The sequence below is a fragment of the Salvelinus sp. IW2-2015 genome, linkage group LG36 (assembly GCF_002910315.2).
Source record: "Salvelinus sp. IW2-2015 linkage group LG36, ASM291031v2, whole genome shotgun sequence".
Lineage (NCBI taxonomy): Eukaryota > Metazoa > Chordata > Actinopteri > Salmoniformes > Salmonidae > Salvelinus > Salvelinus sp. IW2-2015.
In genome coordinates, this window is record NC_036875.1 from 16,454,229 (window position 1) to 16,480,255 (window position 26,027).

Here is a 26,027-nt window from a genome sequence, read left to right on the forward strand (position 1 = left end):
GTCTTGACTGTGTGCTTAGGGTTGTTGTCCTGTTGGAAGGTGAACCTTCACCCCAGTCTGAGGTCCTGAGCGCKCTGGGGCAGGTTTTCACCAAGGATCTCTCTGTACTTTGCTCCATTCATCTTTCCCTCTATCCTGAATGGTCTCCCAGTCCCTGCCGCTGRAAAACATCCCCACMGCATGATGCTGCCACCACCATGCTTCACCGTAGGGATGGTGCCAGGTTTCCTCCAGACRTGACGCTTGGCATTCAGGCCAAAGAGTTCAATCTTGGTTTCATCAGACCAGATAATCYTGTTTCTCGTGGTCTGAGAGCCTTTAGGTGCCTTTTGGCAAACTCCAAGCGGGCTGTCATGTGCCTATTACTGAGGAGTGGCTTCTGTCTGGCCACTCTACCATAAAGGCCTGATTGGTGGAGTGCTGCAGAGAAGGTTGTCCTGGAAGGTTCTCCCATCGCCACAGAGGAACTCTRGARCTCTKTCAGAGYGAACATCRGGTTCTTGGWCACCTCACTGACCAAGGCTCTTCTCCCCCGATTGCTCAGTTTGKCCGGGCGGCCAGCTCTAGGAAGAGTCTTGGTGGTTCCAAACTTCTTCCATTTAWGAATGATGGAGGCCACTGTRTTCTTGGGGACCTTCAATGCTGGAGAMATTTTTTGGYACCCTTCCCCAGATCTGTGCCTCGACACAATCCTGTCTCGGAGCTCTACGAACAATTCCTTTGACCTCATGGCCTGGTCAAGTTGTAGAAACAAAAACCTGTTTTTGCTTTGTCATTATGGGGTACTGGGTGTAGATTGATGAGAGAAAAAAATGTCATCAATTTTAGAATAAGGCTGTAATGTAAAAACAGTGGAAAAAGTCAAGTGGTCTGAATACTTTCCGAATGCACTGTATGTGTGTTTCTTTTCTTTGTATTGAAAACAGGGCTCTACTGCAAATGAGACATTGGTCTCAGTTGATCCCCCATATAAATAMAAGTATAATAATAACATGGGACTGTTTGCAGCATCTTTTGTTATTGCAGGACTAGTCCGAGTGTATCAACTCCGCCAAWCAACACCTATTTTCAACTTTTCCTTTTTCCTTACATTTATATGTTTATTGCTTAATGGTAATTTTGTCAATACATTCATATGTTTATTGCTCTGCCACACTAAAAGTAATCATGATTAATTGCTCCTTTTAGGGCCCTAGAGGCATGCTTGGGGAGAGAGGTCGCTTAGGCGCAAATGGAGTGCCGGTAAGAATGAGAACACTTAAAGTTGGGGTGTTAACACCATCTTGTTCGTGAGAGTTTCCTCTTTCGACAGTGGGATCATTTCAGTTCATAGCCCAAACGGTTCAGATGCTACAGACAGAAGCTGGCACATCAGCGTTACCGACTTCAGACGAGTCCCGTGGGGCTTGTGAGGTCGTAGAGCAAAATGAAGAACACCATCGTGTTTGTGAGAGTCTCATCTATAGAGTGGTCTGTTGGGACGCCACAGACGTTTTAGTGAGAAGACCGATTTTCGGGATGTCTCATGGTCTGACAAACACTACTTTAGCTCGACCACCTGCCAAAGCAGATGCAKAAGGCCGACATAGGTGGATGCGGTGAGACGCAGCCCATGCAAAAAGTATCTCTAGCTTAAACTGTCGGATTTTGATGGACATTTTTTTTATTATGTTACTTAGATCTTAAGGTTAATATCATTCTCAATTGTATTGCTCATTTTTATATACAAGAGTATAAATGTAATGACTCCAAATAACAAGATATTGTTACATCCACTCACACCATTACAAGTCCTCAATTATTTTTTCAAATATATATTATGTATTTGACAAGTGCACACGATACACATTTCCGATGCATGTCTTTACAAGAATTGTAATTGTAGACTGTATTCTGTGTCAATCCAATAATTATTTTATTTTTTGGATTGTAGGGAATGAAAGGTCCTCCTGGGAACATTGGTAAATCTGGTCCGGTGGTAAGTTGGCCTGCAGTTGCTACTAATATAATACAGCATTTGAGCTATTCGTTAATTACATTTTCTGGTATTATACTTGCAGGGTCCATTAGGTATCAATGGTCCCCCAGGTTATCCAGGAATTCCAGGAATGAAGGCAAGTACTGTAGACTATCAAGTAGAACATTAAGGATTCAATACATGTTCAAATCAATGTGATTTAAATAGGAACTTCCGAGGCTGTATATGTAGCAGTGTATGCAATATGTTGTAAATACAACCTAATAACATACAGTATATAGCTAACTAATAAGGTAATGTAGGACTACTCTATGTACATAAAATGAACTAATGAGGATTTCTGTTTCTATTCTCCAGGGCCAACCTGGTGCCACAGGAGTGCGGGGGCCCGAGGGGCAACAGGGACAGAGGGGCGAGACAGGACACCAAGGCAGGGCAGGATCAACTGGCCAACAAGTAAGGGTCTTATTTATAACACCTACTCTCTTTGTTAAACATCATTGTGCTGTACTTTTAATATGATATATTTGCTATATTTAGGGTCCTTCAGGAACAGACGGGGGCCCAGGTACTAAGGGTCCAGTGGTACGTATATTATCATGAATCTAGTACCCCTAATTTTCAACATAATTGTATTATCAACATAATTGTATTATCACATAGCAAGATTGATGTCTATTGAGAGATATTCCTGTTGTTTTGTAGGGTACTATGGGTGTGCAGGGTCCCGGGGGTCACCTCGGCCCCCATGGTCCACCCGGACCTCAGGGAAGCACTGGACAGCCTGGGATCAAAGGTCAACTGGTAATGTGGCATCCGTTTACTTTGTATAGAAGTAATTTTCTACTCATGGGAGGTCCATTCATTCATGTACCATATAGATCTATACATACACTGTCAATGTTATGACATGCATGCATGACTTTACCAAAGCACAGATAATATAGCCCAGATCACCTAACTAATGTACCATTACTGCAGAACAATTGTTTGACTGATTGACAAGATGGTAATATTGATTTTCATTGTATGATACATTATTCATTATCTCAGGTGCAGAATAAAATGTTACTATAGTGATACAGTATATTTATGGCTCTGATCTTTTTTTCAGGGAGATGTTGGTATATCTGGGTACAAAGGAGAGGCCGGACCCAAAGGAGAACCTGTAAGCCCAAATAATATGTGACCATTCACAGAGAATATGTACAATATTTATGCTATTATGTACAGTACTTGTTATATTGTACAATACTTGGATGTCTAAATGCTCATTATTTCCCATTGAATGAAATTCAGACACTGTCATAAATGGAGCAAAGTGTATTGAGATGGTTAAACAAATGTTAAATATAGTTTGTTTTGATTCATAGGGTCCCCCTGGTTCCCAAGGAGTAATCGGGCCGCAGGGGGAGGAGGGAAAGAGAGGAACTCGGGGTGACTCTGGCTCACTAGGACCACTCGGTCCTGTTGGTGAGAGGGTGAGTCTACCGTTGGCCCCTATTACTGAACACTTCTAGATGATTAGGATTTAGGTCAGTGACTATAACTTATGACTTCTCAGGATGGATTTCAGTCGTCCATCTCAAATTTATCCCAGTTCATAAACCAATTGATTTAGCTGACATTGATATCCTCAACCCTGTGCAGAAAATACTGTATATTGTGTCATAGATGTAATCTTGGTATATCGTATGTGTCTTCATTTCATATATGGATGGGCATTTGTATTGCAGGGGTCTCCTGGTAACAGAGGTTTCCCTGGTGCTGATGGATTACCTGGACCTAAGGTACAGACAGAGATCTATTACAGCTACATCGGTGGTCATTAGACTGGATTCTTAGGACAGGAGCCCCAGCCCGAACCTAATTCACTAATATGTTYCTCCTGAAGGGTGCTCAAGGAGATCGTGGACCTTCTGGCATATCTGGGCCTAAAGGTTCCGGAGGGGATCCCGGGCGCACTGGCGAACCTGGCCTCCCAGGCGCACGGGTAATGTGAAGATATCATGAATAGCTTTCCAAGATTGTTGTCTTTGTTTCTGAAGCTCATCATTTTGTCTGTTTTGCAGGGTCTGACTGGCACTCCAGGAGTCCAGGGAGCAGAGGGCAAACCAGGACCACTGGTAAGGTTGACAAAAGAGTGTCTACACACATCCAATTTAGGTCAGAGCTGAACAAAAAATAACAACTGTAGAGAAAAAGGTAATGCACTCAGTGATTGCCACCTCTCCAACTAGTGTTCTTAAATTAATGCTTTCAGTGATACACAAACAAGGTTTAGACGAACAGGCTATTTGTCAGGTGATCAATGATCGGAGAATACCTACTTTCGAGTTTGACCATTGGTATCAGTAGTCATAGCACTGAATGAAAGGCCAGAGGTAAGAGTTGTTTTCGTGCCCTCTGTCTGAAGGGTCCAGCAGGAGAAGATGGCCGCCCAGGACCAGCAGGGTCGATTGGAACCAGAGGTCCTGCAGGAACCATGGGAACACCTGGACCAAAGGGCTTTAACGTAAGGAACTTTAGAAGTTCTAACCTTCTCAAGATGTCTTGCTTTCAAACTTTTCCTTTCTCCTCATGATTACTTGAATGACTTCTTGTCTTTTCAAATCATAGGGAGACCCAGGGAAGACAGGCGAACAAGGATCTCTGGGAGTGGCAGGACAAAGAGTGAGTACGGATGTCAATGAGCACTAAATTACCTCTGCCCTCATACATGTTTATGGGGAAAATTGTGTTCATGAGGACGTTTACTAATGATGACTTCCTTTCTAGGGTCCCCCTGGGAAAGATGGGGAAGTTGGCCCTGCCGGTCCTGCTGGCCCTCCGGTAAGTCAACTGTTTGTCTCTGATTGTCGTTATGACTCATATCTCGTACTGACATTTTGGTACAGCATTTTCCTATCAGTCAATATTATGTAACGCCACTGCACATCTGATTTGTAAAGTATACTCTCTCATAACATACTCTTCATGTTCAACAAATGTTGATTCTCTCTTTGTCTGAAGGGCGTTGCAGGTGAAAGAGGAGAACAAGGACCACCTGGAGTGAATGGTTTCCAGGTAGGTCATTCTGGATTTTGTCATAGATGCATGGATGATGTTCACTAGCAGCAGTTGCTCACTGAAAGTGGCAACAAAGATTGTAACTCATAAGGGATGATTGAATCAACTGGGCACTGTTGTCGTCATCTAAAGTGTATATGCTTTTGTGTATTAGGGATTACCTGGACCCCCAGGCCCTCCTGGAGAGTCAGGAAAACCAGGTGATCTGGTGAGTTTCATGAACACTTGCACTGTTTGAATTAGCTGAAGTTTATATCTAATGAGATAAATACTGTAGATCCTCTATTTCTTGGGATGCAATACTCATTTGTGACATCATGACGATGGAGTATGAATTTCTTTCTCTTGTTTAGGGTATCCCTGGAGAAGGAGGTGCTGTTGGCCAGATTGGACCAAGGGTACATTGATCATTTTACTAATATCAATATATATGGAATATATTGCACATATATACAATGTAGTATTGCAGTAGACACAGCATGACTGACAGACATTTTGTGTCTAACAGGGAGAGCGTGGAATCCCAGGGGAGAGAGGAGAACTCGGACCTCACGGTTTGGCTGGAGCCAAGGGAATCCCCGGAGCACCAGGACCCGATGGACCAAAGGTATTTGTTGTCCATGTATAGAGATATAGTAATATGGAGCCACTATGGAGGGTTATGTGTATTGGATAGGAATATGAACCCATTGCTTTTTTCTCTCCAAAGGGTAGTCCTGGTCCCACTGGTAGTCTTGGTGACCTAGGCCCTCCTGGTCTTCAGGGGATGCCTGGCGAGAGAGGGATCTCTGGTTCTCCTGGGCCTAAAGGTGACAGAGTAAGTATTCACACACTACATCATCAGTTTCTCATCCTATCATATCCATGGGAGATTATGTATATTTATCTCAGTGTCTTTGTTTCCGTCTGCTGTATTTATAAGATTGTTTTCTACCGTTTCTTTTGTGTGGAGCCCAAGAAGTAGCTATTGTTGAAATAACAAGTAGCTAATGGGGACTGAAGTAAACAATTGTGTATATATATGATAACACAATAAATAATATTAACTGTCGGATTTTCACATGTGACATTCTCCATCATTTAGGGGTCTGGTGGAGAGAAGGGATCAGAAGGTACACCTGGAAATGATGGCGCAAGAGTGAGTCAAATTTACACGTGACTTCTTTCACTTCAATGTAACACTAACACACATTTTGTCATTTCTAATTTTGGCCTAAGACAAATAGTTTTGTGTCTTGATCATGTGAAGACAGAAAGCAGATTTGTCTCATTTGAAAATTGCTTGCCCCAGGTTCTCACCAAGCTTATTCATACAGTTGGCAAGCACTGCTGGCATGCAGTGATTGTGTCAGAACAGGAAAAGTTCTGACCTTAAGGGTTGTAAAAAATAATTWAAAAAAGACACTTTTTTATAATGGATGAGTTATTTTACAGGGGAGTGTTACAGTAAGAGTCAGCTTGGAAACATGTTGCTGCATATTCTGTCAGAGAAACAATTGTCTGTTCAAGTCAAAAATTGTATGAATGTATTTCCCCTAAAAATATGTTTTCTCACCTCAGGGTCTTCCTGGTCCTCTCGGCCCACCCGGACCCAATGGACCTAGCGGTGAAAAAGTAAAGACATAGTTTGCCAAAGCTAAAATTATTAGTTAGTTCATCTTTTGTTGTTACGGTAGAACTAAAACTTGTTGTAATTGCAGGGAGAAGCTGGACCTAAAGGTCCTCCCGGGCCTCATGGATCAAGAGCTATGCCTGTGAGTGGACAACTGGACATTGAGTATTAAAGTATACAATGACACATTTACCTTGAAATGATCATATCAGGTATTATGGCATTGTAATGCTAGATTTATATTCTGTTCCACCAGGGACCCCGTGGTGAACCTGGTCCTATTGGTCCTGTTGGGTTTGGTGGACCACCCGTAAGTCATTATTTTCTGTAACCCATGCCTATGAGACGACAAACAGATTTTCTTTGAGTCATAGTGATCATAACAATTCATGTCATACAGATGTAGGATATTAATTTGAGCACCCTGTTGCAGGAGAACCTTCCTGCGATACATTTTCCCTTGTGAAAATTGTATCAACCCCTACAGAAATGTCCATGAATTATAATACACATAATTATTCACATTTCCTCTTGCTGCAGAATTATTTTCCTGCTGTAGAAAAGTGGCTCAAATTAAGATCCTACATCTGTACTGCATATCATATCAGTGTATCATGTTGTAATAACTATAATAATAATTTGTACAATTTCTATAATGCTTTTCATAATCTCATATTCTTAGACCCCCTTTTGTGCTTTCTAGTAAGAAAAGTAGTGAATTTGGGCTGTTTCCAGCTCTCATGCTTGTTGTGTTATTGTTCTTATACAGGGACCCGATGGTCAACCAGGAGTCAAGGGGGAGCCTGGAGAGCCTGGTCAGAAGGGTGATGCTGGTTCTCCAGGGCCTCAGGGCTTGGCTGGATCCCATGGACCTCCTGTGAGTTAACAAGCTACATTATCTTGTGCTACATTATCAGACAACAGACTAAACAGGAGGAACTATCTCATTCAGCAATCTTCATCTCTCCGTAGGGTATTGTCGGTGTGGCTGGACTGAAGGGTGGAAGAGGAACCCAGGGTGCACCTGTAAGTTCATGTTATGAATTATGACCAAAGCCTCTTGGGACTGTGACAGGATTGTGCCCAGGTATTGACACATGTGGTACAGATAGTATATAACCATGTAATGAATAGTAACCATGTGGATCTTCTCATATTTTCACTCTTAGGGCCCCACTGGTTTCCCTGGATCTGCAGGCAGGGTTGGACCACCAGGCTCAACTGTAAGTAATCATCAAACCACTATTGGTTCTATTGGTTAATGTATCAATTTGGAAGTAGCCACCAGCTATCATTTCAATATGCCACTCGCTATTGAATACAAAAATTATAACCACTGATCACCCATTACTTACACACTTCATATTACTCTCAGAGATAAAGAATAACAACAACAGTAACAAAACAACATTCTCTTTGTAACAGGGTCCAGTTGGAGAGGCCGGACCCCTTGGTTCCCCTGGGAAAGAGGGTCCTCCTGGCCTTCGTGGAGAGAATGGATCCCCTGGAAGACAAGGAGAAAGAGGCCCCCCAGGACCAGCCGGGGGCTCAGGAGACAAAGGAGACTCTGGGGAAGATGGACCCACGGTAAACTATTACGTTTTGCTGAATAACAATGTTTCTCATTCCGTTCCTGGGAGAATCCCAAGGGCTGCACATCACCAAGTCCTTGATAAGTTGGATCGGATGTGTTCATGCCGGGTTAGAACATAAAAGTACAGCTCAGGAACTGTTTGTACAGAAACACATTGCTGTATAATAGTTTATCCATTAAGTCAGGATATGAATTGAAATAAGAAAAACAAAACTCAACAAAAATATCAGGAATCATCCAATTCATGAACTGAACTGAATTTGGAGTTTGAGTCTTGTTGAATTGGATTGAACATAACCCTGTTACATAGCAATATCTAGACAATATCAACTGGATTTGTTTCCACAGGGTCCTGATGGACCTCCAGGTCCAGCCGGAACAACAGGACAGAGAGGCATTGTGGGTCTTCCTGGTCAGAGGGGAGAGCGTGGAATGCTGGGACTTCCAGGACCAGCAGTATGTTCTGATTTCTACACATTTTTTTGAATCCCACTAATGTGTCCGCAATCTGAGCTGCTTCCACATTGCATGTTACACAGTGCTCCTCATGATTCCATTGTCCCTGTGGTGTTTGTAGGGTCCTCCAGGAAAACAGGGGACTGCAGGACCTGGGGGAGACAAAGGCCCCACTGGCCCAATCGGTTCTCCTGGTGCMAACGGACCTCGTGGTGATCCTGGTCCCGATGTAAGTTTCCCCTTACGTTTTTTTTCGCCAAAACTTTTCACTTCACTATTTGTCCTCTTGTTGCTAGCAGTAAGAGAGTTTATACCATGGCATTGTCGAATACTCTTTTCTGTTTGGCTAAAAGGGAATTCTAGAGCGTGCATTATTTAAGCAATAAGGCACAAGGGGGTGTGGTATATGGCCAATATACCACGGCTAAGGGCTGTTCTTTCGCACGACACAACGCGGAGTATACCACAAACCCCCGAGGCCATATACCACAAACGCCTGAGGTGCGTTATTGCTTTTATAAACTGGTTACCAACGTAATTAGAGCAGTAAAAATAAATGTTTTGTCATACGCGTGGTATACAGTCTGATATACCATAGCTGTCTGCCAATCAGCGTTCAGGGCTAGAACCACCCAGTTTATAATTCTCTATAACGCACGGTATATCAGCACGGTAGAATTCAATGGCTATAGTTCATTCTTACATTTTCTATTTGAGCTACTTTTGAAAGCAAAAGTCAAATTTAAAACATTATTGGCATTGTTGAATTCGATTTTCATAATAGCATGCAAGGACTGATGGTTTGGTTAGCTAAACTAGCAAGTCTGTTTGTTTGGTTACCAAGGCAACTACTGTAGAAATATATAGTAAATTTGCTAGCTACTTTAGTGGATGTTCACATTTCTAAATGCAAATGAACATATTTCTAGTGGCAAACATGTTAAATTATAGCCATGGTATAAAAGGGATAATCAAAACAATGCAACTCCGTGGAAGGTTGTTCCAGTCCGCCAGCGCGCCATGGATCACACCTTCCACGTTGTTCATTATTTTCCATAGAACGCATAGCCCCTCTTTGATTATTCCTCACATATTTCATACAGGTTACAGTATTTATTCACAATACGTTGTTTTCCTCCAGGGTCCTGCTGGATCTGATGGGCCGCCAGGCAAAGGTGGAGTCATTGGTCAAAGGGTAAGTGCAACAATGTGTCCAGAATGTCTCGTATTGTTTATGGTGCTTGACCAACCGTGTTGAAACAGCAAGACAATTGTCTTACAACCTTCTGTAGCATATACATCAGACGCTACAAACTGCTGGAGCTGAAGAAGAGCGACGTCACACTAACTGTGCCCCATTCCCCCAACTTTTCTGACCGTTTCCGCATGTGATGGCTGAGGGAATGGTTTCGTGTGTGTGTGTATATATGTCAGCCTTTTTTAGTAATGTTCATTTAAAGGTTCTGATTTCGATGATTTCAACAGGGAGATCGAGGGGACCATGGTCCAGAGGGTCTGGTTGGGACCCCAGGACAACCAGGAACTCCAGGTCCAGTCGGTGCCACTGGTGGTTCTGGAAAGAGAGGAGACGCTGTACGTAATATGCCCTTTTCATTTATGTAAGGAATTTCCTTGTCAATACATGAGAATCCCAAGATTAGATAAGATGGAAAAAGAAAAGGGTCCTGACAATGTGTACATGTTCCTTATATACAGGCATAAGGCTGTCATTGTAAATAAGAATTTGTTCTTAACTGACTTGCCTCGTTAAATAAAGGTTAAATAAACATAAAATAATATATATATCTAGTTAACTCATGTTGGTATCCTATTCATATACAGGGTTCCAGAGGACCAAACGGTCCACCTGGTTCAGCAGGAAAGAGAGGGTTAACGGTAAGACCATCATACACATATACATGATCAATGGTTATCATTTCATTTTACTTTAATGCCTAAACCACCAATAAATGTTTTTTTATGGTCAAACATATTCAATGTCCAAATAGAAATGAGCAGTCACAGAAATGAAAACACAGCACGCTGTGGTTTTGACTACTAAAGCATTAGGCTTGACTCATGTGAGAACTGCCCATTGCATATTTGTATGGTGACACGTAACCACAAACAGAAATGAGCTTTCTCGTTTTTCATTGGGCATCCCATAAAATGTGATTGCATGGTGTTGTTCTAAACAACAGGGACCACAAGGACCAAGGGGTGATAAGGGTGACCTCGGAGTCCATGGAGAGAGAGGACAGAAAGGACACAGAGGTTTCACCGGTTTGCAGGGTCTACCTGGACCACCTGTATGTCAAATCAATACTTATCTTTAATTGAGTATAACTTATATACACTGAGTGTACAAAACATTAAGGACACCTTCCTAATATCGAGTTGCACAATAGCTTTCACCTGGACTCACCTGGTCAGTCTATGTCATGGAAAGAGCTGGTGTCCTTAATGTTTTTAACAATGAGTGTATGTGTACCCTTTAAAGTTGATATCAATCTCAGTATTCATAATTTACTCCTTTATTTTTAGGGTACAACAGGAGAGCAGGGAGCATCAGGAATCATCGGACCAAGCGGTCAAAGAGTAGGTATCATATCAGACTGTTAAATGATGGTCCATGTTGTATTTATTTCATTATAATGGATCTTTATCATGGTATGATATAATAGGGACCCCCTGGACCAGTTGGACCCCCAGGAAAAGAAGGGTACATCGGACAACCTGGACCAATGGGACCTCCTGGAACCCGTGGAATTAGTGGCGAAATCGGACCTGAGGCATGTAAATTTCCACTTCAAAACCGTTTCACCCACATGGACAACTGATATGGACATTTCCTGGGAAGTCAGCGCAAACATCATTAACATTTGGCACATAATGTCAAAACACTTAATTTGTTCACACCTTGTAATTACTCTCTATTTACCATAACTCTTTGGTTTGCAGGGACCTCCCGGAGAGCCTGGTCCCAATGGTCCTCCAGGGCCTCCCGGACCACCCACAGCTGCCATGGATGACCTATTTGGCGGCATGCATGACTATGATGCTGGACCCCCTCTTCCAGAGTTCAATGAGGATGAGGCTCTGCCCAACAGCAATGCCACTCAGCAGCTGGATCCAGGTGTTCAGGCCACTCTGAAGGCCCTCAGCAGCCAGATCGACAGCATGAAAAGTCCCGACGGCAGCAGGAAGCACCCGGCCAGGACCTGTGAGGACTTGAAGCAATGCTACCCACTGAAGAAAAGCGGTGAGTTGTTGTTTCCATGAGGCGGGAAGTACATCAATGAGGTGTTTTTTTTGGTAGTTTTTCAGTATTCAGACCATGTCTTATCATGCAGCCATTGCTTCATGTGATGTGGGATGGTGTGTATTTTGGCAAAACCTCTACCCCTAAGGATGCCTAAATCACATTAGAAACATATCTTTAGTAAAAGAAGTCAATAGACCAGGGCAGATGGGACAATTGTGGGACAATACTCTCTTTCTCTATTCCAGGTGAATACTGGGTTGATCCAAACCAAGGAAGCTCAGAGGATGCTATCAAAGTACATTGTAATATGGAGACTGGAGAGACCTGCATCTCGGCCAACCCCGCCAGCATACCCAAGAAAGTATGGTGGAACACCTCAAGGAAGAAGCCTGTGTGGTTTGGAGCTGATATCAATAGAGGAACACAAGTAAGACAATTTTTCACCACAATAATAATTTATTACTGTGATTAGCGTTCTAATTAGAAAGGAAACTGCTCTGGGACCTGTTGGATCACTGGGTATTCAAAATGTTCCCCTTCAGTGGTTTAATTTCGGAAGTCTGTGGGAATTCTGCTTCCATGCATTCCACCAAAATTATGGGATAAAAGTATTTGATATGGTAGTGCGGTATTGCTGAGGAAAAATACTTTCTTTGTAAAGCAAGTCTGAAGACTAAATCTAGTAATAGACACACATTTGACAATCACAGATAATATTTGCTATGTAAATGTGACACATGTACATAACTACGACCTGACCGATAACTGCTGATAACATCATATTGAAATTTATCTGAAAAGTGAGTTCATCATTTGCCGCTGTTTTGTTTTCTCTTTTTGTGTTTTTGCAGTTCACCTATGGTAACAAAGATCAACCTGCCAACTCGGTCACCGTTCAGATGACATTCATCCGTCTGCTCTCCAAAGAGGCTTCTCAGACCATCACCTACCACTGCAAGAACACAGTGGGCTACAAGGATGAGGCGACTGGGAACCTAAAGAAAGCAGTCATCCTCAAGGGGTCGAATGACCTGGAGCTCAAGGCAGAGGGAAACAACCGCTTCAGATACACCGTGGTGGAGGACAGTTGTGGAGTGAGTATTTTCTATAGATGTTTTGTGGCAGTTTAAGTTTGGTTCCTGAAACATTTCAATCTTTACCTACAAAAAAACATGTCAAATTTGCAGTTTCACATGTGAAATTGTATTTCCACATGTGAAATAGCTGTTTTCACATGTTGAGCTTAAATTTCACATGTGAAACCATATTTTCACATTTATTAAAATTAGAGTTCACATGCTAACACAACCTGTTCATATGTGAAGAGAATAACATGCTTTCACCTCACACGTGAATTGCAGTTTTACATGTGAAATTTGCGGTTTCACATGTGAAAATAGGATATGCAGTAGTACATGTGAAAAACATTCACGTGAAAATCTCACTTTCTCATGTGTAACTGCATTTTCACATGAAAAAACTTCACGTAAAAATCACACGAAAAACATTTGCTGTTTCACATTTTAAAAAACATGTGCAAATCACACTTTCACATGTGAAAATCTTCCACGTGATTGTTTTTCACATGTGAACTTGCAATTCCACATGTGAAAGTACTTTTTTTTTGCAGTTTCACATGTAAGAAAAATCCACATCTAAAAATCGTACTTTAACATGTGGAATTACAGATTCACATGTAGGGTTGAAATAATGTTATTCTCCTCACATGTGAAAAGATGGTGTTAACATATTGCAGTAGCAATGTTTCCACTGTTGGGCTAGGGGAATGATTTGGTAAAAGTAAACTTTAAACAACCACTGTATAGCCTAAAAACATGGTAAAACTATCATTTTAATTTGATGGATGGTCAGTCCTTGCATCCATAGCGTAGTCTAAAAAATTATTCATATGCGGGGGAGTTTCCACATGACGGAAAAAACATACATGTGAAACTTCACACATCTGTGGTAGTCTGAAAACCAAGTTTTTTCACATGATTTGTTAATATTTGTTTGGTAAGGGTGGGTCCTCACTGGAAACAGTGACTTCCTGAGATCTTAATTGAACCTTTGTAATTTCTTTCTCTTTAAAGCAATCCAATGGTAAATGGGGCAAGACAGTGTTTGAGTACAGGACACAGAAAACAGCCAGACTACCCATCATGGATATGGCCCCTGTGGACATCGGTGGTTCGAATCAGGAGTTTGGTATCGATATTGGGCCGGTTTGCTTCCTATAAAAGCCAACAACAACAGGGATGCATTGAAGAGAATCCAGAGACTCTTGAACTGACAGCTGACACGATCAGCCTTGTACATACAAGTACTGCTGGACTATTCTCGCCCCGTAGCAAGATATTTATTGTGCCTTTCCAACCATTACCCATCGTAGTCGATATGTTTTCGCCCCGTGTACGTTAGATGAATGTTTGGGAGAAATAAAGAGTAAGCAAGCAACATTTAGAAACTTTGCTTGCACTTGAGAAATACAGTATGAGCATGTTTCATCTGCAATTACATTTAGTTCATGCCAAGGTACAAAGATCCAGTGCATTGATACAATATTAGGTTTTATGGAACGAAGATAAAAAGCTGCCAAAAGTCCTTGACAAATATGAATGCTTTACCAAAAATGTAGTCATTAACTGCTGTTCGTAAGATGAGAGCTTCATTCTGCAAGAATATAACTACAATGGTATATTCCACCTCTTAGATTTCCTAACCTTTTGTTTTACATAATTCGTTTTTAAAAAATGTATGAAGTGTTTTCAATGTCAAATGAATGTTTATGGTGCTATTGAGGAAATTAATTCAGCTAAATGCTTTCATTGGCATACATTGTTGTTTTTTCTTTCCAGAACTGAAAGACAGTTTAATACAACTGATGTCTGTATCCAAGTTATCAACTCTGTACTGACTCCATTGAATACAAAATTAAAGATCGAACCAGACTGTCGATTCCTCAGTGTTAGCTACCTCGTCGACACAAACTGGGATGCCACAGGTTTGGTGCTGTCTGTAAGTGGTGATCATGTGCTCCTCTCCCAGCTACGGTACATGATAGGGTTTGCGGCTAAAAATAAAGATGGAGAGGTGGAATCGGTGTCTCCTGAAAAGTGTGGTGATTGTGAAAGAAGAATTTAATTTGTGGTCATTTTAAAACTTTGAGTGTGTTATATTTTAAATTCATGATAATTTTAACACTACAAGTGCGTAATGTTTTTTCTGCATGTTGCCCTTTAAGTCATTTTCTCTTAGTTTTATTTTATAGCAGCTTTGAGACATTCAATAAGGTGACCTTGAAAGCCTATTTGCTTCATGTATTTTTGCTGTGCAACAAATTAAACAAAAAGCTTGTCCATCCCCAAAACTCTTTTCTTGTCACATTAATTAGCTACGGTCCTACTTTTTAGGTAAAGCTGTCCCTGACTGCATTTACTAAGTAATTTGTTTGCACAGAGATAAATTAAATATTGCTGAAGGCAGATTACATGTGGATTGAACATATATTTAGCTTTGTAATTATAAATGTATTATGTCCATTGTCTTGTTGCTTCATGTCCCTTTTTAGTTGCGTTTTTTTCCCCCTTCATCAACTTTCTGATTTCTTTGTTTGAGGTAACTTACCATAATGATAGTATTTATTAAATATTTCAAAACTGTAAATATTCTGGTGGCTGATAGGTCCATCTCCGAGGCAGATCAATAAGATATCCTGGAATCAAGTCAGTTCCATCCACTGAAATAAATATTGAAATTATTTTGTTCTGCTTGTTTTCATTTCAAAGTTTATTTGTTTATAAGTCATTCTTTAGTATTGAATGTTGCTGGAAGCTGGAACAATATCTTCCGCAGCTCACCTTTGATGCTTACAACTATAACAGTTTATACCTATATAATTCATTTTTTCAGTAAGCACACAAAAGGGCAAAGCTTACAAGTTAGGACCAATGGAAGTGTTCAAAAAGCGAAACTATCCTTTGTCTTTCATGCTTCAACAATTCTCTTCACCCCAAGCTCTTGGTACTTGATGGGGTACAGAAGCTCCAAATCAATCTGGCATAATACTGTATGATATACTTTATACATAATTAATAAGAGTGAAGGAAAGAATGTCCTAAATTGATATGCTCATCAAGTCTTATAAGTATGTATACAAGCGACTCAAAAACGGTCTTACTTACTGTCAGTGTGATGCCACCTAGCAAGAAAACAAACTCGTTTCTTCTTGATGCCTATCCATCAGTAGAGATCCATGCTTGAACACCCCCAGTACAGATTCAGAATGCCCAACATGTTAACACTTTACATTAATTTGCACTTTTCTTATACTTTTTATTTTACCTTTATTTATACCTCTGTAGTAATGCTGTAATTACACTAGTAACATTGTAATATGTTGTTACATAGCACTTTAGTAATACCATTACAAAATTACTATGTAACAAATTGAATGTAAAGTGTTACCCAACACACTTAATCCCGCAGACTTTCACACATCAAATATATACATTTTTAAATGCATAACATTTTAAAATTACAAAAACAAATTATGTTTATTCATTGTATAATAAAAAAAATGATTGAGTGTTGATAATTGATGCCGTAATGTTTTCTTTAATAACTGTAACAGCAAAGTCATATTGCATACAAAGTAAAATAACAAGTATATAGTACTGTATATGGACAGAGGTTTTCAAAAGTGCTTTCTGGTGCAAGAGGATACTGATATATATCATAAGAAAGTAAATAAACGGCAATACATACCTAAATGTTTAACAAGACAATAAAACTATTAAATCCGATGTCCGGACAAAACTATCAGAATAAATGAATTTCAGTTAACTAAAGATACATATGAGTAAAAAGAACATAGAAGACATGTCAAATGAAGGGCAAGCTGAGAGTTTGGTATATGAGTGTTAATACAAGACTGACTACATTTACGTGTCTTGTGACTTGATGATAAGCAAGTCATGTCTGACAGACAAATAAGAATGTGGTAACAGCGTCGTTCTAAGTGGTGTATATTCAATAAAACGGATTCTACACATAAGAAAATTCGGCCACAGAGTGTACCATTGGACATACTATTTACACCCATCATTGCCTGTACAAGCAAGAGGTCTCAAAACTACTCCTTCCCATGTGAGTTCTTACAAAAATAGTGCTTTCTATATCAGATTTGAATATACCTTTGATTATTCTAAAACCAAATTCAAATGCAAATACATATAAACCTCAAGATGAGAAGAACATTGGCATCTTGAATTTTAGACCCAATTTTGGCACTTTTAATACAAATGATTTAACAGTATGTAAAAGCAACATGTCTACTTGGCATCAGCAGCGACTGTCTAGTGGGTCAGGAGRAAAGACAGTGCCCTCTAGGGTTAGTCCCATTTTGAACCCCTCCTGTAAAACAAGGGGGAGAATGGCTGTTAGAAAGAATCTATCCCATGTCAACTTGCTCTAAAGGAGGAAAGATAACAAACRGAGGTAGTCAATATAATCAATAACAAAGTTTCTCAAAGTCAGCAAACTTGAGAGACAATGCAGAGTCTTGGGGAGCTGTAACCAAGACACTGTACATTAGAGTCATACTGGCCCCAAGTTTTTAGTCTTGTTTGATCCAAAATAGCATGCATCCAAGTCTACAAAATAATGGTTAGGGGATATGAAATCTAGAATGCCCAAGTCCTTTTCAGAAGCAGTCCGAGAAATGACAAGTTCTGAGGAAGCTTTGGTCCAAATCCCTCTAAATAAATGTAGAAACATCATATATAAACCGCAAAGTACACAAGAATCTGTCTGACCTATGGATGTAGAAAATAAGAACTACAGGGCTTTGAATAAATCTGACCCTATGTTACCCTAGAATGTTCCAGAGACAACAAGTAATACAAATATGATGAAGCGGATTGACAAGCAATTTCACATTTGCCACACATTTTCAGTTGCAAAACGATGGACAAAGAATACTAGTTGCAGCCAAGTACACCCAACACAGTATTAGATCAGATTTGTTATTTATTCATATTTTGTTGTTGACACGAAAGATCAAATAAAAGAGACTGACTGAGAAAAGTAAAACTTCCATAGCCAACCGCTTTTAACTCATATGCATCATCTTGATACAAGTTAAAACAAGGTTAATGCTTTTAATCACATTGTTTACAGGCAAATGTAACTTCAACTCCATACAACAGATGTGTACAGCATTATGAAAGGGTGACGTTTCAAAAAGCCTGCTGGGTGTACTTTACGGACGGACTGTATGCAGAGTATACAACAGAGTCAAACTGAACACATGCACATTCATTCACGATGACAAGGTCACAGTCACAGTACCGGCAGCCACAAGAAGGGCTCTTATGGGTCAAAATAGTGTAAAGGTACAAACCATCTCTGACGCTGCAGCAAAAGGGGGAAAAATATATGGAAACCAATAGTTAAGACAGWAAAAGGCAGGAAGGAGAAGAAAGAGATGCTTAGCAGCATGCTAGCAAACCATTGCCTCCTACTGGAACTACAGTAGTATCCCATAATCATGCAGAAAGGTTATTGTAAAGGTTTGCAGATAGCAATTTGCATCTGGATGCTAGGTTCCCAAAGTGCAATTGTAATTAAAACAAAGAGTTTGAAATATAAAAACAACCCCCACGCTTCAGTCAGTCAGCATGGGCATTTATGTAAAAGACAGGGAGCATTGCGGTTCAAACTGACATTGTATTTGTAATTACAGATAAGATATGCTCCAACTATGATAATGACAGTTATTAACAAAAGTACCTATTCATGTGGTGCAACAGAATGTGTTAAAAAAAGCCCAACATGCCTATTCAATAAAATGGAACATAATATAATATTATTACTCACGCATCCTTAACACAACTACTAACAGTTGTTGTTTTGCGTCGATGACGTGACAACAATTTATTTTTTAAATAAAAAAAAAAATCTGTAATCAATCAGTGACAACTAATAATTTGTAACAATTGCTTTGAAATAGCTAAAATATAGAATGATATTCCACTCAAGCCCTAAAATCCCATGGCTGATGTTACAAAATACTTAGAGTATATCCCATAAGGAATATAGAGAAGTGAATGAGGATTAGATTAAAATGATAAATGTAACATGCCTGCCCGACGGGGGCAGATGACGCTAGTACCTACTTCACAGTAGCGACGTTTTGTTGCTGTTGCAGAAATGCCTACTTGAAAAAGTTAACTTTCATGTGCCTTAATTACAAACTTGTATGGGATCTGTAAATATGAATAAAAAAGATCAATCATGAGCCTAGTTTAGCCAAGGAGAAAGAGCTTTATAGGGAGATTGGCTGAGATAATGGAGGAGTTGACCATGCTGAGGGTTGGCCATGCATTTACAGTTGAAGTCGGAAGTTTACATACACCTTAGAAAAATACATTTAAACTCAGTTTTTCACAATACCTGACATTTAATCCTAGTAAAAATTCCCTGTCTTAGGTCAGTTAGGATCACCAATTTATTTTAAGAATGTGAAATGTCAGAATAATAGGAGAGAGAATTATTTATTTCAGCTTTTATTTCTTTCATCACATTCCCAGTGGGTCAGAAGTTTACATACACTCAATTAGTATTTGGTAGCAAGTTGGTTGCATTTAAAATGTTTAACTTGGGTCAAAAGTTTCGGGTAGCCTTCCAACAAGCTTCTCACAATAAGTTGGGTGAATTTTGGCCCATTCCTCCTGACAGAGCTGGTGTAACTGAGTCAGGTTTGTAAGCCTCCTTGCCCTCACACRCTTTTTCAGTTCTGCCCACACATTTTCTATAGGATTGAGGTCAGAGCTTTGTGATGGCCACTCCAATACCTTGACTTTGTTGTCCTTAAGCCATTTTGCCACAACTTTGGAAGTATGCTTAGAGTCATTGTYCATTTGGAGGACCCAGCTTTAACTTCCTGACTGATATCTTGAGATATTGCTTCAATATATCCATATACTTTTCCTCCCTCATGATGCCATCTATTTTGTGAAGTGTGTAACGGATGTGAAATGGCTAGCTAGTTAGCGGGTACGCGCTAATAGCGTTTCAATCAGTTACGTCACTTGCTCTGAAACCTAGAAGTAGTGTTGCCCCTTGCTCTGCAAGGGCCGCGGCTTTTGTGGAGCGATGGGTAACGACGCTTCATGGGTGACTGTTGTTGATGTGCTCAGAGGGTCCCTGGTTCGCGCCCGTGTCGGGGCGAGGGGACGGTTTAAAGTTATACTGTTACAAGTGCACCAGTCCCTCCCTCCAAAAAGTACGATCTTTGTCCCCATGTGTAGTTGCAAACCGTAGTCTGGCTTTTTTATGGCGGTTTTGGAGCAGTGGCTTCTTCCTTGCTAAGCGGCCTTTCAGGTTATGTCGATATAGGACTCGTTTTACTGTGGATATAGATACTTTTGTACCTGTTTCCTCCAGCATCTTCACAAGGTCCTTTGATGTTGTTCTGGGATTGATTTGCACTTTTCAAACCAAAGTACGTTCATCTCTAGGAGACAGAAGACGTCTCCTTCCTGAGCGGTATGACGGCTTCATGGTCCCATTTATACTTGCATACTATTGTTTGTACAGATGAACGTGGTACATTCAGGTGTTTGTAAATTGCTCCCAAGGATGAACCAGACTTGTGGGGGTCTACAATTTTTTTCTGAGGTCTTGGCTGATTTCTTTTGATTTTCCCATGATGTCAAGCAAAGAGGCACTGAGTTTGAAGGTAGGCCTTGAAATACATCCACAGGTAACCCTCCAATTGACTCAAATTATGTCAATTAGCCTATCAGAAGCTTCTAAAGCCATGAGATCATTTTCTGGAATTGTCCAAGCTGTTTAAAGGCACAGTCATCTTGTATGTAAACTTCTGACCCACTACAAATGTGATACAGTGAATTATAAGTGAAATAATTTGTCTGTAAACAATTGTTGGAAAAATTACTTGTGTCATGCACAAAGTAGATGTCCTAACCGACTTGCCAAAACTATAGTTTGTTAACAAGACATTTGTGGAGTGGTTGAAAAACGAGTTTTAATGACTCCAACCTAAGTGCATGTAAACTTCTGACTTCAACTGTACATGTCAATTCTTAAAGAAATTGGTGGGTCTATGGCTTAAGAGGGATGCTGAATGGGCGTAAACAAATATGAGCTCTCTAGCACTCAACCAAATCTTTTAAGGGTTTTTTCTCCTACTATATCAACTTGAGAGGGTAGGGGCCCCGCTACTAGGACGGAGGTCTACTCTCCAAACCTTTATAATAGCTTAAGATCATTCACAGACATGCAGTCACCTGTATCTCGTCCAGCTTGGACTGGATGTCCGGGGGGAAGTCGGCTTGCCCACAGGTGAACGGATCGAAAGGTGCTGCACCAAAAAGGTCTTTACCTGTAAGGGAGATAGGAAGATACTGTTGGAGATGCCACAACGTAGTAGTGTTTAAATGGGCTTTCATTGGTAACACATATTTATTATGTAGGCATTGTTTATGTTCTCATAGTGTAACCAAAACACTTTCTCCCTAACGACCACGACCTGTGTTTTATCCCCTATTCTGTGTGTGGTTGAATTCTAATTTTAATCTCACTGTCATCCTGAAACTGTAAAGTAACCAGAGAAGTGTACTCACTCATGTCTGAAGGAGATGTTGTAGGGGGTGGAGGGGGTGTGCCGTTGCTTGCGGGTATTGGCACCAGGGGTGTGACAGCAGAGAAGGGAACCATGTCAAAAACATCTGTGGATGTCTGGGGTTTCAAGGAGATGCTGCCAGCCTGTGAGTGTAGAGGGAATTGGTTCATTCCAATTAGTCCCTTATGAAATGAGCATTATTCTGAGCTACAGTGAGCTCCAAAAGTAGTGGGAACAATGACAAATGTTTTGTTGTTCTGGCTCTGTACTCCAGCACTATACTCTAACCTCTCACCATTGTAATATTCGGGTAGTTTATATTTTTTGGGGGGGGTATAATATTTGTGCGTCAGTAACTTTCTCACTCATCATTATTCACGATTTATTCAGGATTATCCGTAATCATGGTAGCATCCACATGAATGTACAAGTGTTTAGAAACATATTCTATTCTTATTTACAATAAAAGTGACTCCAAAATGACACAATACATTATTTATCATTCATTTCTATTGGGCACAAAATAATCTGAAACACAACCAAAACAAACAGCAAATGCATCCAACAACTGTAGTTTGATGTAGTCATTGTGCGCTATGAATATAGGACCAAATACTTAACTTTTTATTACTTTAATACATATAAGTGAATTTGTACCAATACTTTTGATGTACAAAGGACTATGTACAAAAAGTCCTGTAATTTCTAAATGGTTCACCCAATATGGATGAAAATACCTTCAAATTAAAGCTGACACTCTAGTCATTGTCTCATTTCAAATCAAAAGTATTGGAGTACAGAGCCAAAACAACAATGTGTGACTGTCCCAATAGTTTTGAAGCTCATTGTATATTCTGAAGTCAGAGTTATGAAGATATATTAGAACTACAGTCTGACTTAAAATCTAACTTATTGAGATAAGACTTAGAAGTTGATGAAATATTAATGAGCATACTTTATGTACCTGCATTGTCTACTCTACAATATACACTGAGCATAAAAAACATTAGGAACACCTTCCTAATATTGAGTTGCACCCCCTTTTGCCCTCAGAATAGCCTCAATTGATTGGGGCATGGACCCTACAAGGTGTTGAAAGTATTCCACAGGGATGCTGGCCCATGTTGACCAATGCTTCCCAYAGTTTTGTCAAGTTGKCTGGATGTCTTTTGGATGGTGGACCATTCTTGATACACACGGGAAACTGTTGCGCGTGTAAAGCCCAGCAGCGTTGCAGTTCTTGACACACTCAAACTGGTGTGCCTGGCACCTACTACCATACTCCGTTCAAAGGCACTTAAATATTTTGTCTTGCCCATTCACCCTCTGAATGGCACACATACACAATCCATGTCTCATTATTGTCTCAAGACTTAAAAATCCTTCTTTAACCTGTCTCTTCCCCTTCATCTAGACTAATTGAAGTGGATTTAACAAATGATATCAAAAAGGGATTATAGATTTCACCTGGATTCACCTGGTCAGTCTACTTCATGAAAAGAGCAATTGTTCCTAATGTTTTGTACACTCAGTGTATACGAGTTAAAATGAACTATTGTTAATAAGAAAATAAAGAAATAAAATCAAGAAAACTAAAAATGTATTAAGAATGAAATAAAAGGCAAGAGGAGAAAGGTAGTTGTACAGTACGCGAGGTCGGGGGATGCTGCATCCGTCGGCAGTCTTTGGAAGGAGAGCGGATTTAGCCGGAGGAGGGGTTAGTAGCCCTGCCGAGAGGTTGGACTCTGGCGAGCTCATAGGGGTGAGTGTGACCGAGGAGATCTCAAGACACGAGAAGGACGTCAGATTATGACACCAGAAGAGCGAGGAGGGCCTTGAGAGCATGTAGGCCTCATTAGTAGAGTTTATGTGCAGCAGCTGTGAAGAGATTGCATGCAGAAGATTTAGTGGAAGACTGAAAGTGGCTAGTTAGTTCACACAGAACATGACAAACATCTTATTTGGGGTATTATGGGTTACTTAGGGAAGTCTAGAGACTGGAAAGGATGTCCATGCAGTTCTTACTGGTGGTACAGGAGCAATCATCAACTGCTCCTCCAGATCCGAAAGCTGCTTCTTTAGCTCAGAATTTTCAGTTTCCAGTTCTTGAATCTATGAAAAAGAAGGATGCTTGTTTTGGAATTGATCTTTAGCTGCCTACCTTCAATACAGATATAATCTGTTATCATCAATACTATTGAATGGGGGTGTAGTGTATATCCAATCCCTATCCCATAAGAAGGAACAGTCTCTCCCATCTCCCATCTCCCACACTTGTCCAACAGTTGAATCGTACTCTTTTCTGTAAGGTTCCTATCTGTTTCCGTGTCTCCACATCTTTTCCACCAGACTCGAGGAACTTCTTGTAGGCCAAGTCGAACGCCTGGCCAATAGTGAGTGTTATCTCCTCTGCCTGAAAGACAACAGCATCATCCATGAGTTTTTGTACAAAACTTCTTATAAAATGGTATTTCGAACTGCATAGGAACAATTGTTCTGAACATAATTATACATTTGCATCGATTATTCACCAGAAACAATTCTTAATTGTAGGTCATTATCTTTATAATTGACTAGTGATTGTCACATATAGCCGGATCTATACAGATAGAACATGAACTCAAGTTGTTAACTCTCAAAGTTTTGTATTTCTTACACATTTCTCACTGTCAAACACGTAGCAGAGGTGTTTGTTTGACTCTGAGTCTTTACAGATGAAGGTGAATATCCTTTTATCCGTCTTGTCATCTGCACAGAAGGATATCCTATGCAATTGGCAGTTATATTGGACATCCTGAAAATAAAAAGAAACACAAATGCTTCGGCCTTCACTCGAATGCTTCCATAATATGCATTAAAAAAACTTGGAGCACTTATTAAAAGTATCCATGTCATGTGGACATACTTTTGTCTTGGGATCTAAGATCTTTACTCCATAAATGGATATTTGCAATTCCACTTTCGGGGTCTTCTGTCCCTCTGACTTCTTGATATGCCTTTGAAACTGCAGAGAGGGGAGAGTAGAAACATTAKAATTCACTTATCAAAGCTACAGTCTGATGGTCATGGTACTCCAACTTGCCCTAGCTCATTCTGAAGTGTAGTCTTTTATTGAAAGTGGTGAAAGTCATGATATCAACATGATATCATAAAATAATGATAACCAGCCCCATTTACCGAAAAAGGATATCCAAAGTAAATTAGAAAATGGCATTCTTCCAACACAGTGCAATACTCATTTGAATTAGGACGAATGTAAATTGTGCAATCAGAGCTTTTTTTCACACTCATTTTCTGAGTACATGAATCTGACTGATCATTCATGCTATAAAATGGTTTCACCTGTCCAGAAAACCCTATAATCAAGTTAGACTGATTATGGCCATATGACAAAAGCACTTTCATTTACATATGGAGACAACAGAGAGAGAGCGAAAAAAAAAGAAAACAAATACTATAATCACAGTCTTTCAAGTGTGGAGTTCAACATACCAAGAGGCAGAATCCCCAAAATAAGACTGTATTSAATGATCTTACCTTGGTCTGACCTGAACTCCACACTTGAGATCCATTGGCAGTGGTGTTAAGGTAAGGTTCAGAAAATAAAGGGAGAAGCACACAAAGAAAGAAAGGAAAGAATCAAAAGAGAGATGGGGCAGGGTGAATTGGAGTGTGCTGTACCGATTGGGTCTGGCATTGACCAATGGTCAAAGATATGGCCAATGATGACTCAACTATCATGACCCATTCACTGAACAGCCTGACAGCAAAGTGTTCAATACCTCGAAGTAACAGAAGGGTGGATGGGTATGAAAATACGTTTCCCCTTGAATGGTTTGACAATTGAAATGATTACAGAAGAAAACACCAGATTAGCTGACATGCTGAGAGCAGAACGAGGCAGAGCAAAGGAGATTGGTGGCAGCAAAGCTGGCTGAACTCTAGCTGGGGGAAACTATATTTCTAAAGATTAYGAAAATGAGGTTAGCTATAAGTAGTGGTCTTTTTTAGTAGACTATTAAGTAATTATGATTCATGCTATAGTAAATTCCTGGCTACAACATGCTACATGGTCCTTCTCACATCCTCAGACCTCAAAATGAAGGTATAACTTGGAAGATAGTTGCTATTAGTATACCTTGAATTATGGCTAGAATGTGCAGTATGGTTACATTTATCTGAKTCTGGCTAGAATGTACAGTATGGTTAAATTGATCTGATTACAGTTAACCGCAAAATCCTGAGTTTTAGGGTATCAACATGTGGAAATCAAAACTGACCTAAACTTCTAAGCTGTTGCTGGTGGGCATAGAGAGGCCCGCACTGGAGTGCACTTTTCTGTCCAATGAGGTCCAATTTCGGGGACCGTCTATATACTCACCATGACCCCTAGATGAAAAAGTG

The 26,027-nt window shown here is 40.2% G+C and overlaps 2 protein-coding genes across 5 annotated transcripts in view; one reads left to right on the top strand and one right to left on the bottom strand.

Annotated features, from left to right (window-relative positions):
• LOC111959650 (collagen alpha-2(V) chain) overlaps positions 1–14,925 on the top strand; it is a 64,535-nt gene extending 49,610 nt beyond the window's left edge. The window contains exons 15-53 of the mRNA XM_023981379.2: positions 1,189–1,242; positions 1,934–1,978; positions 2,061–2,114; positions 2,336–2,434; positions 2,519–2,563; positions 2,684–2,782; positions 3,093–3,146; positions 3,352–3,459; positions 3,715–3,768; positions 3,873–3,971; positions 4,051–4,104; positions 4,395–4,493; positions 4,598–4,651; positions 4,757–4,810; positions 4,991–5,044; positions 5,202–5,255; positions 5,401–5,445; positions 5,556–5,654; positions 5,757–5,864; positions 6,132–6,185; positions 6,608–6,661; positions 6,748–6,801; positions 6,916–6,969; positions 7,429–7,536; positions 7,632–7,685; positions 7,829–7,882; positions 8,085–8,246; positions 8,602–8,709; positions 8,831–8,938; positions 9,851–9,904; positions 10,195–10,302; positions 10,552–10,605; positions 10,911–11,018; positions 11,254–11,307; positions 11,394–11,501; positions 11,671–11,971; positions 12,220–12,401; positions 12,826–13,068; positions 14,068–14,925. Coding sequence (XP_023837147.1) covers positions 1,189–1,242; positions 1,934–1,978; positions 2,061–2,114; positions 2,336–2,434; positions 2,519–2,563; positions 2,684–2,782; positions 3,093–3,146; positions 3,352–3,459; positions 3,715–3,768; positions 3,873–3,971; positions 4,051–4,104; positions 4,395–4,493; positions 4,598–4,651; positions 4,757–4,810; positions 4,991–5,044; positions 5,202–5,255; positions 5,401–5,445; positions 5,556–5,654; positions 5,757–5,864; positions 6,132–6,185; positions 6,608–6,661; positions 6,748–6,801; positions 6,916–6,969; positions 7,429–7,536; positions 7,632–7,685; positions 7,829–7,882; positions 8,085–8,246; positions 8,602–8,709; positions 8,831–8,938; positions 9,851–9,904; positions 10,195–10,302; positions 10,552–10,605; positions 10,911–11,018; positions 11,254–11,307; positions 11,394–11,501; positions 11,671–11,971; positions 12,220–12,401; positions 12,826–13,068; positions 14,068–14,214 — 3,501 coding nt within the window. The 3' untranslated portion in view covers positions 14,215–14,925. The remainder of the gene's footprint in view (positions 1–1,188; positions 1,243–1,933; positions 1,979–2,060; positions 2,115–2,335; positions 2,435–2,518; positions 2,564–2,683; positions 2,783–3,092; positions 3,147–3,351; positions 3,460–3,714; positions 3,769–3,872; positions 3,972–4,050; positions 4,105–4,394; positions 4,494–4,597; positions 4,652–4,756; positions 4,811–4,990; positions 5,045–5,201; positions 5,256–5,400; positions 5,446–5,555; positions 5,655–5,756; positions 5,865–6,131; positions 6,186–6,607; positions 6,662–6,747; positions 6,802–6,915; positions 6,970–7,428; positions 7,537–7,631; positions 7,686–7,828; positions 7,883–8,084; positions 8,247–8,601; positions 8,710–8,830; positions 8,939–9,850; positions 9,905–10,194; positions 10,303–10,551; positions 10,606–10,910; positions 11,019–11,253; positions 11,308–11,393; positions 11,502–11,670; positions 11,972–12,219; positions 12,402–12,825; positions 13,069–14,067) is intronic.
• A 1,946-nt stretch (positions 14,926–16,871) lies between these two features.
• The window catches only part of gulp1a (GULP PTB domain containing engulfment adaptor 1a), a 59,670-nt gene continuing 50,514 nt past the window's right edge, over positions 16,872–26,027 (bottom strand). For 3 of the 4 annotated variants that reach the window (XM_023981381.2, XM_023981382.2, XM_023981380.2), the window contains exons 5-11: positions 24,529–24,627; positions 24,280–24,417; positions 23,920–24,036; positions 23,649–23,735; positions 21,625–21,766; positions 21,289–21,383; positions 16,872–17,389 (exon numbers count right to left, since the gene is read on the bottom strand). In XM_023981381.2, coding sequence (XP_023837149.1) covers positions 17,318–17,389; positions 21,289–21,383; positions 21,625–21,766; positions 23,649–23,735; positions 23,920–24,036; positions 24,280–24,417; positions 24,529–24,627 — 750 coding nt within the window. In that variant the 3' untranslated portion in view covers positions 16,872–17,317. Of the gene's footprint in view, positions 17,390–21,288; positions 21,384–21,624; positions 21,767–23,273; positions 23,502–23,648; positions 23,736–23,919; positions 24,037–24,279; positions 24,418–24,528; positions 24,628–26,027 lie in introns of all 4 variants that reach the window. The other variant, XM_070437657.1, reaches the window with a different exon arrangement.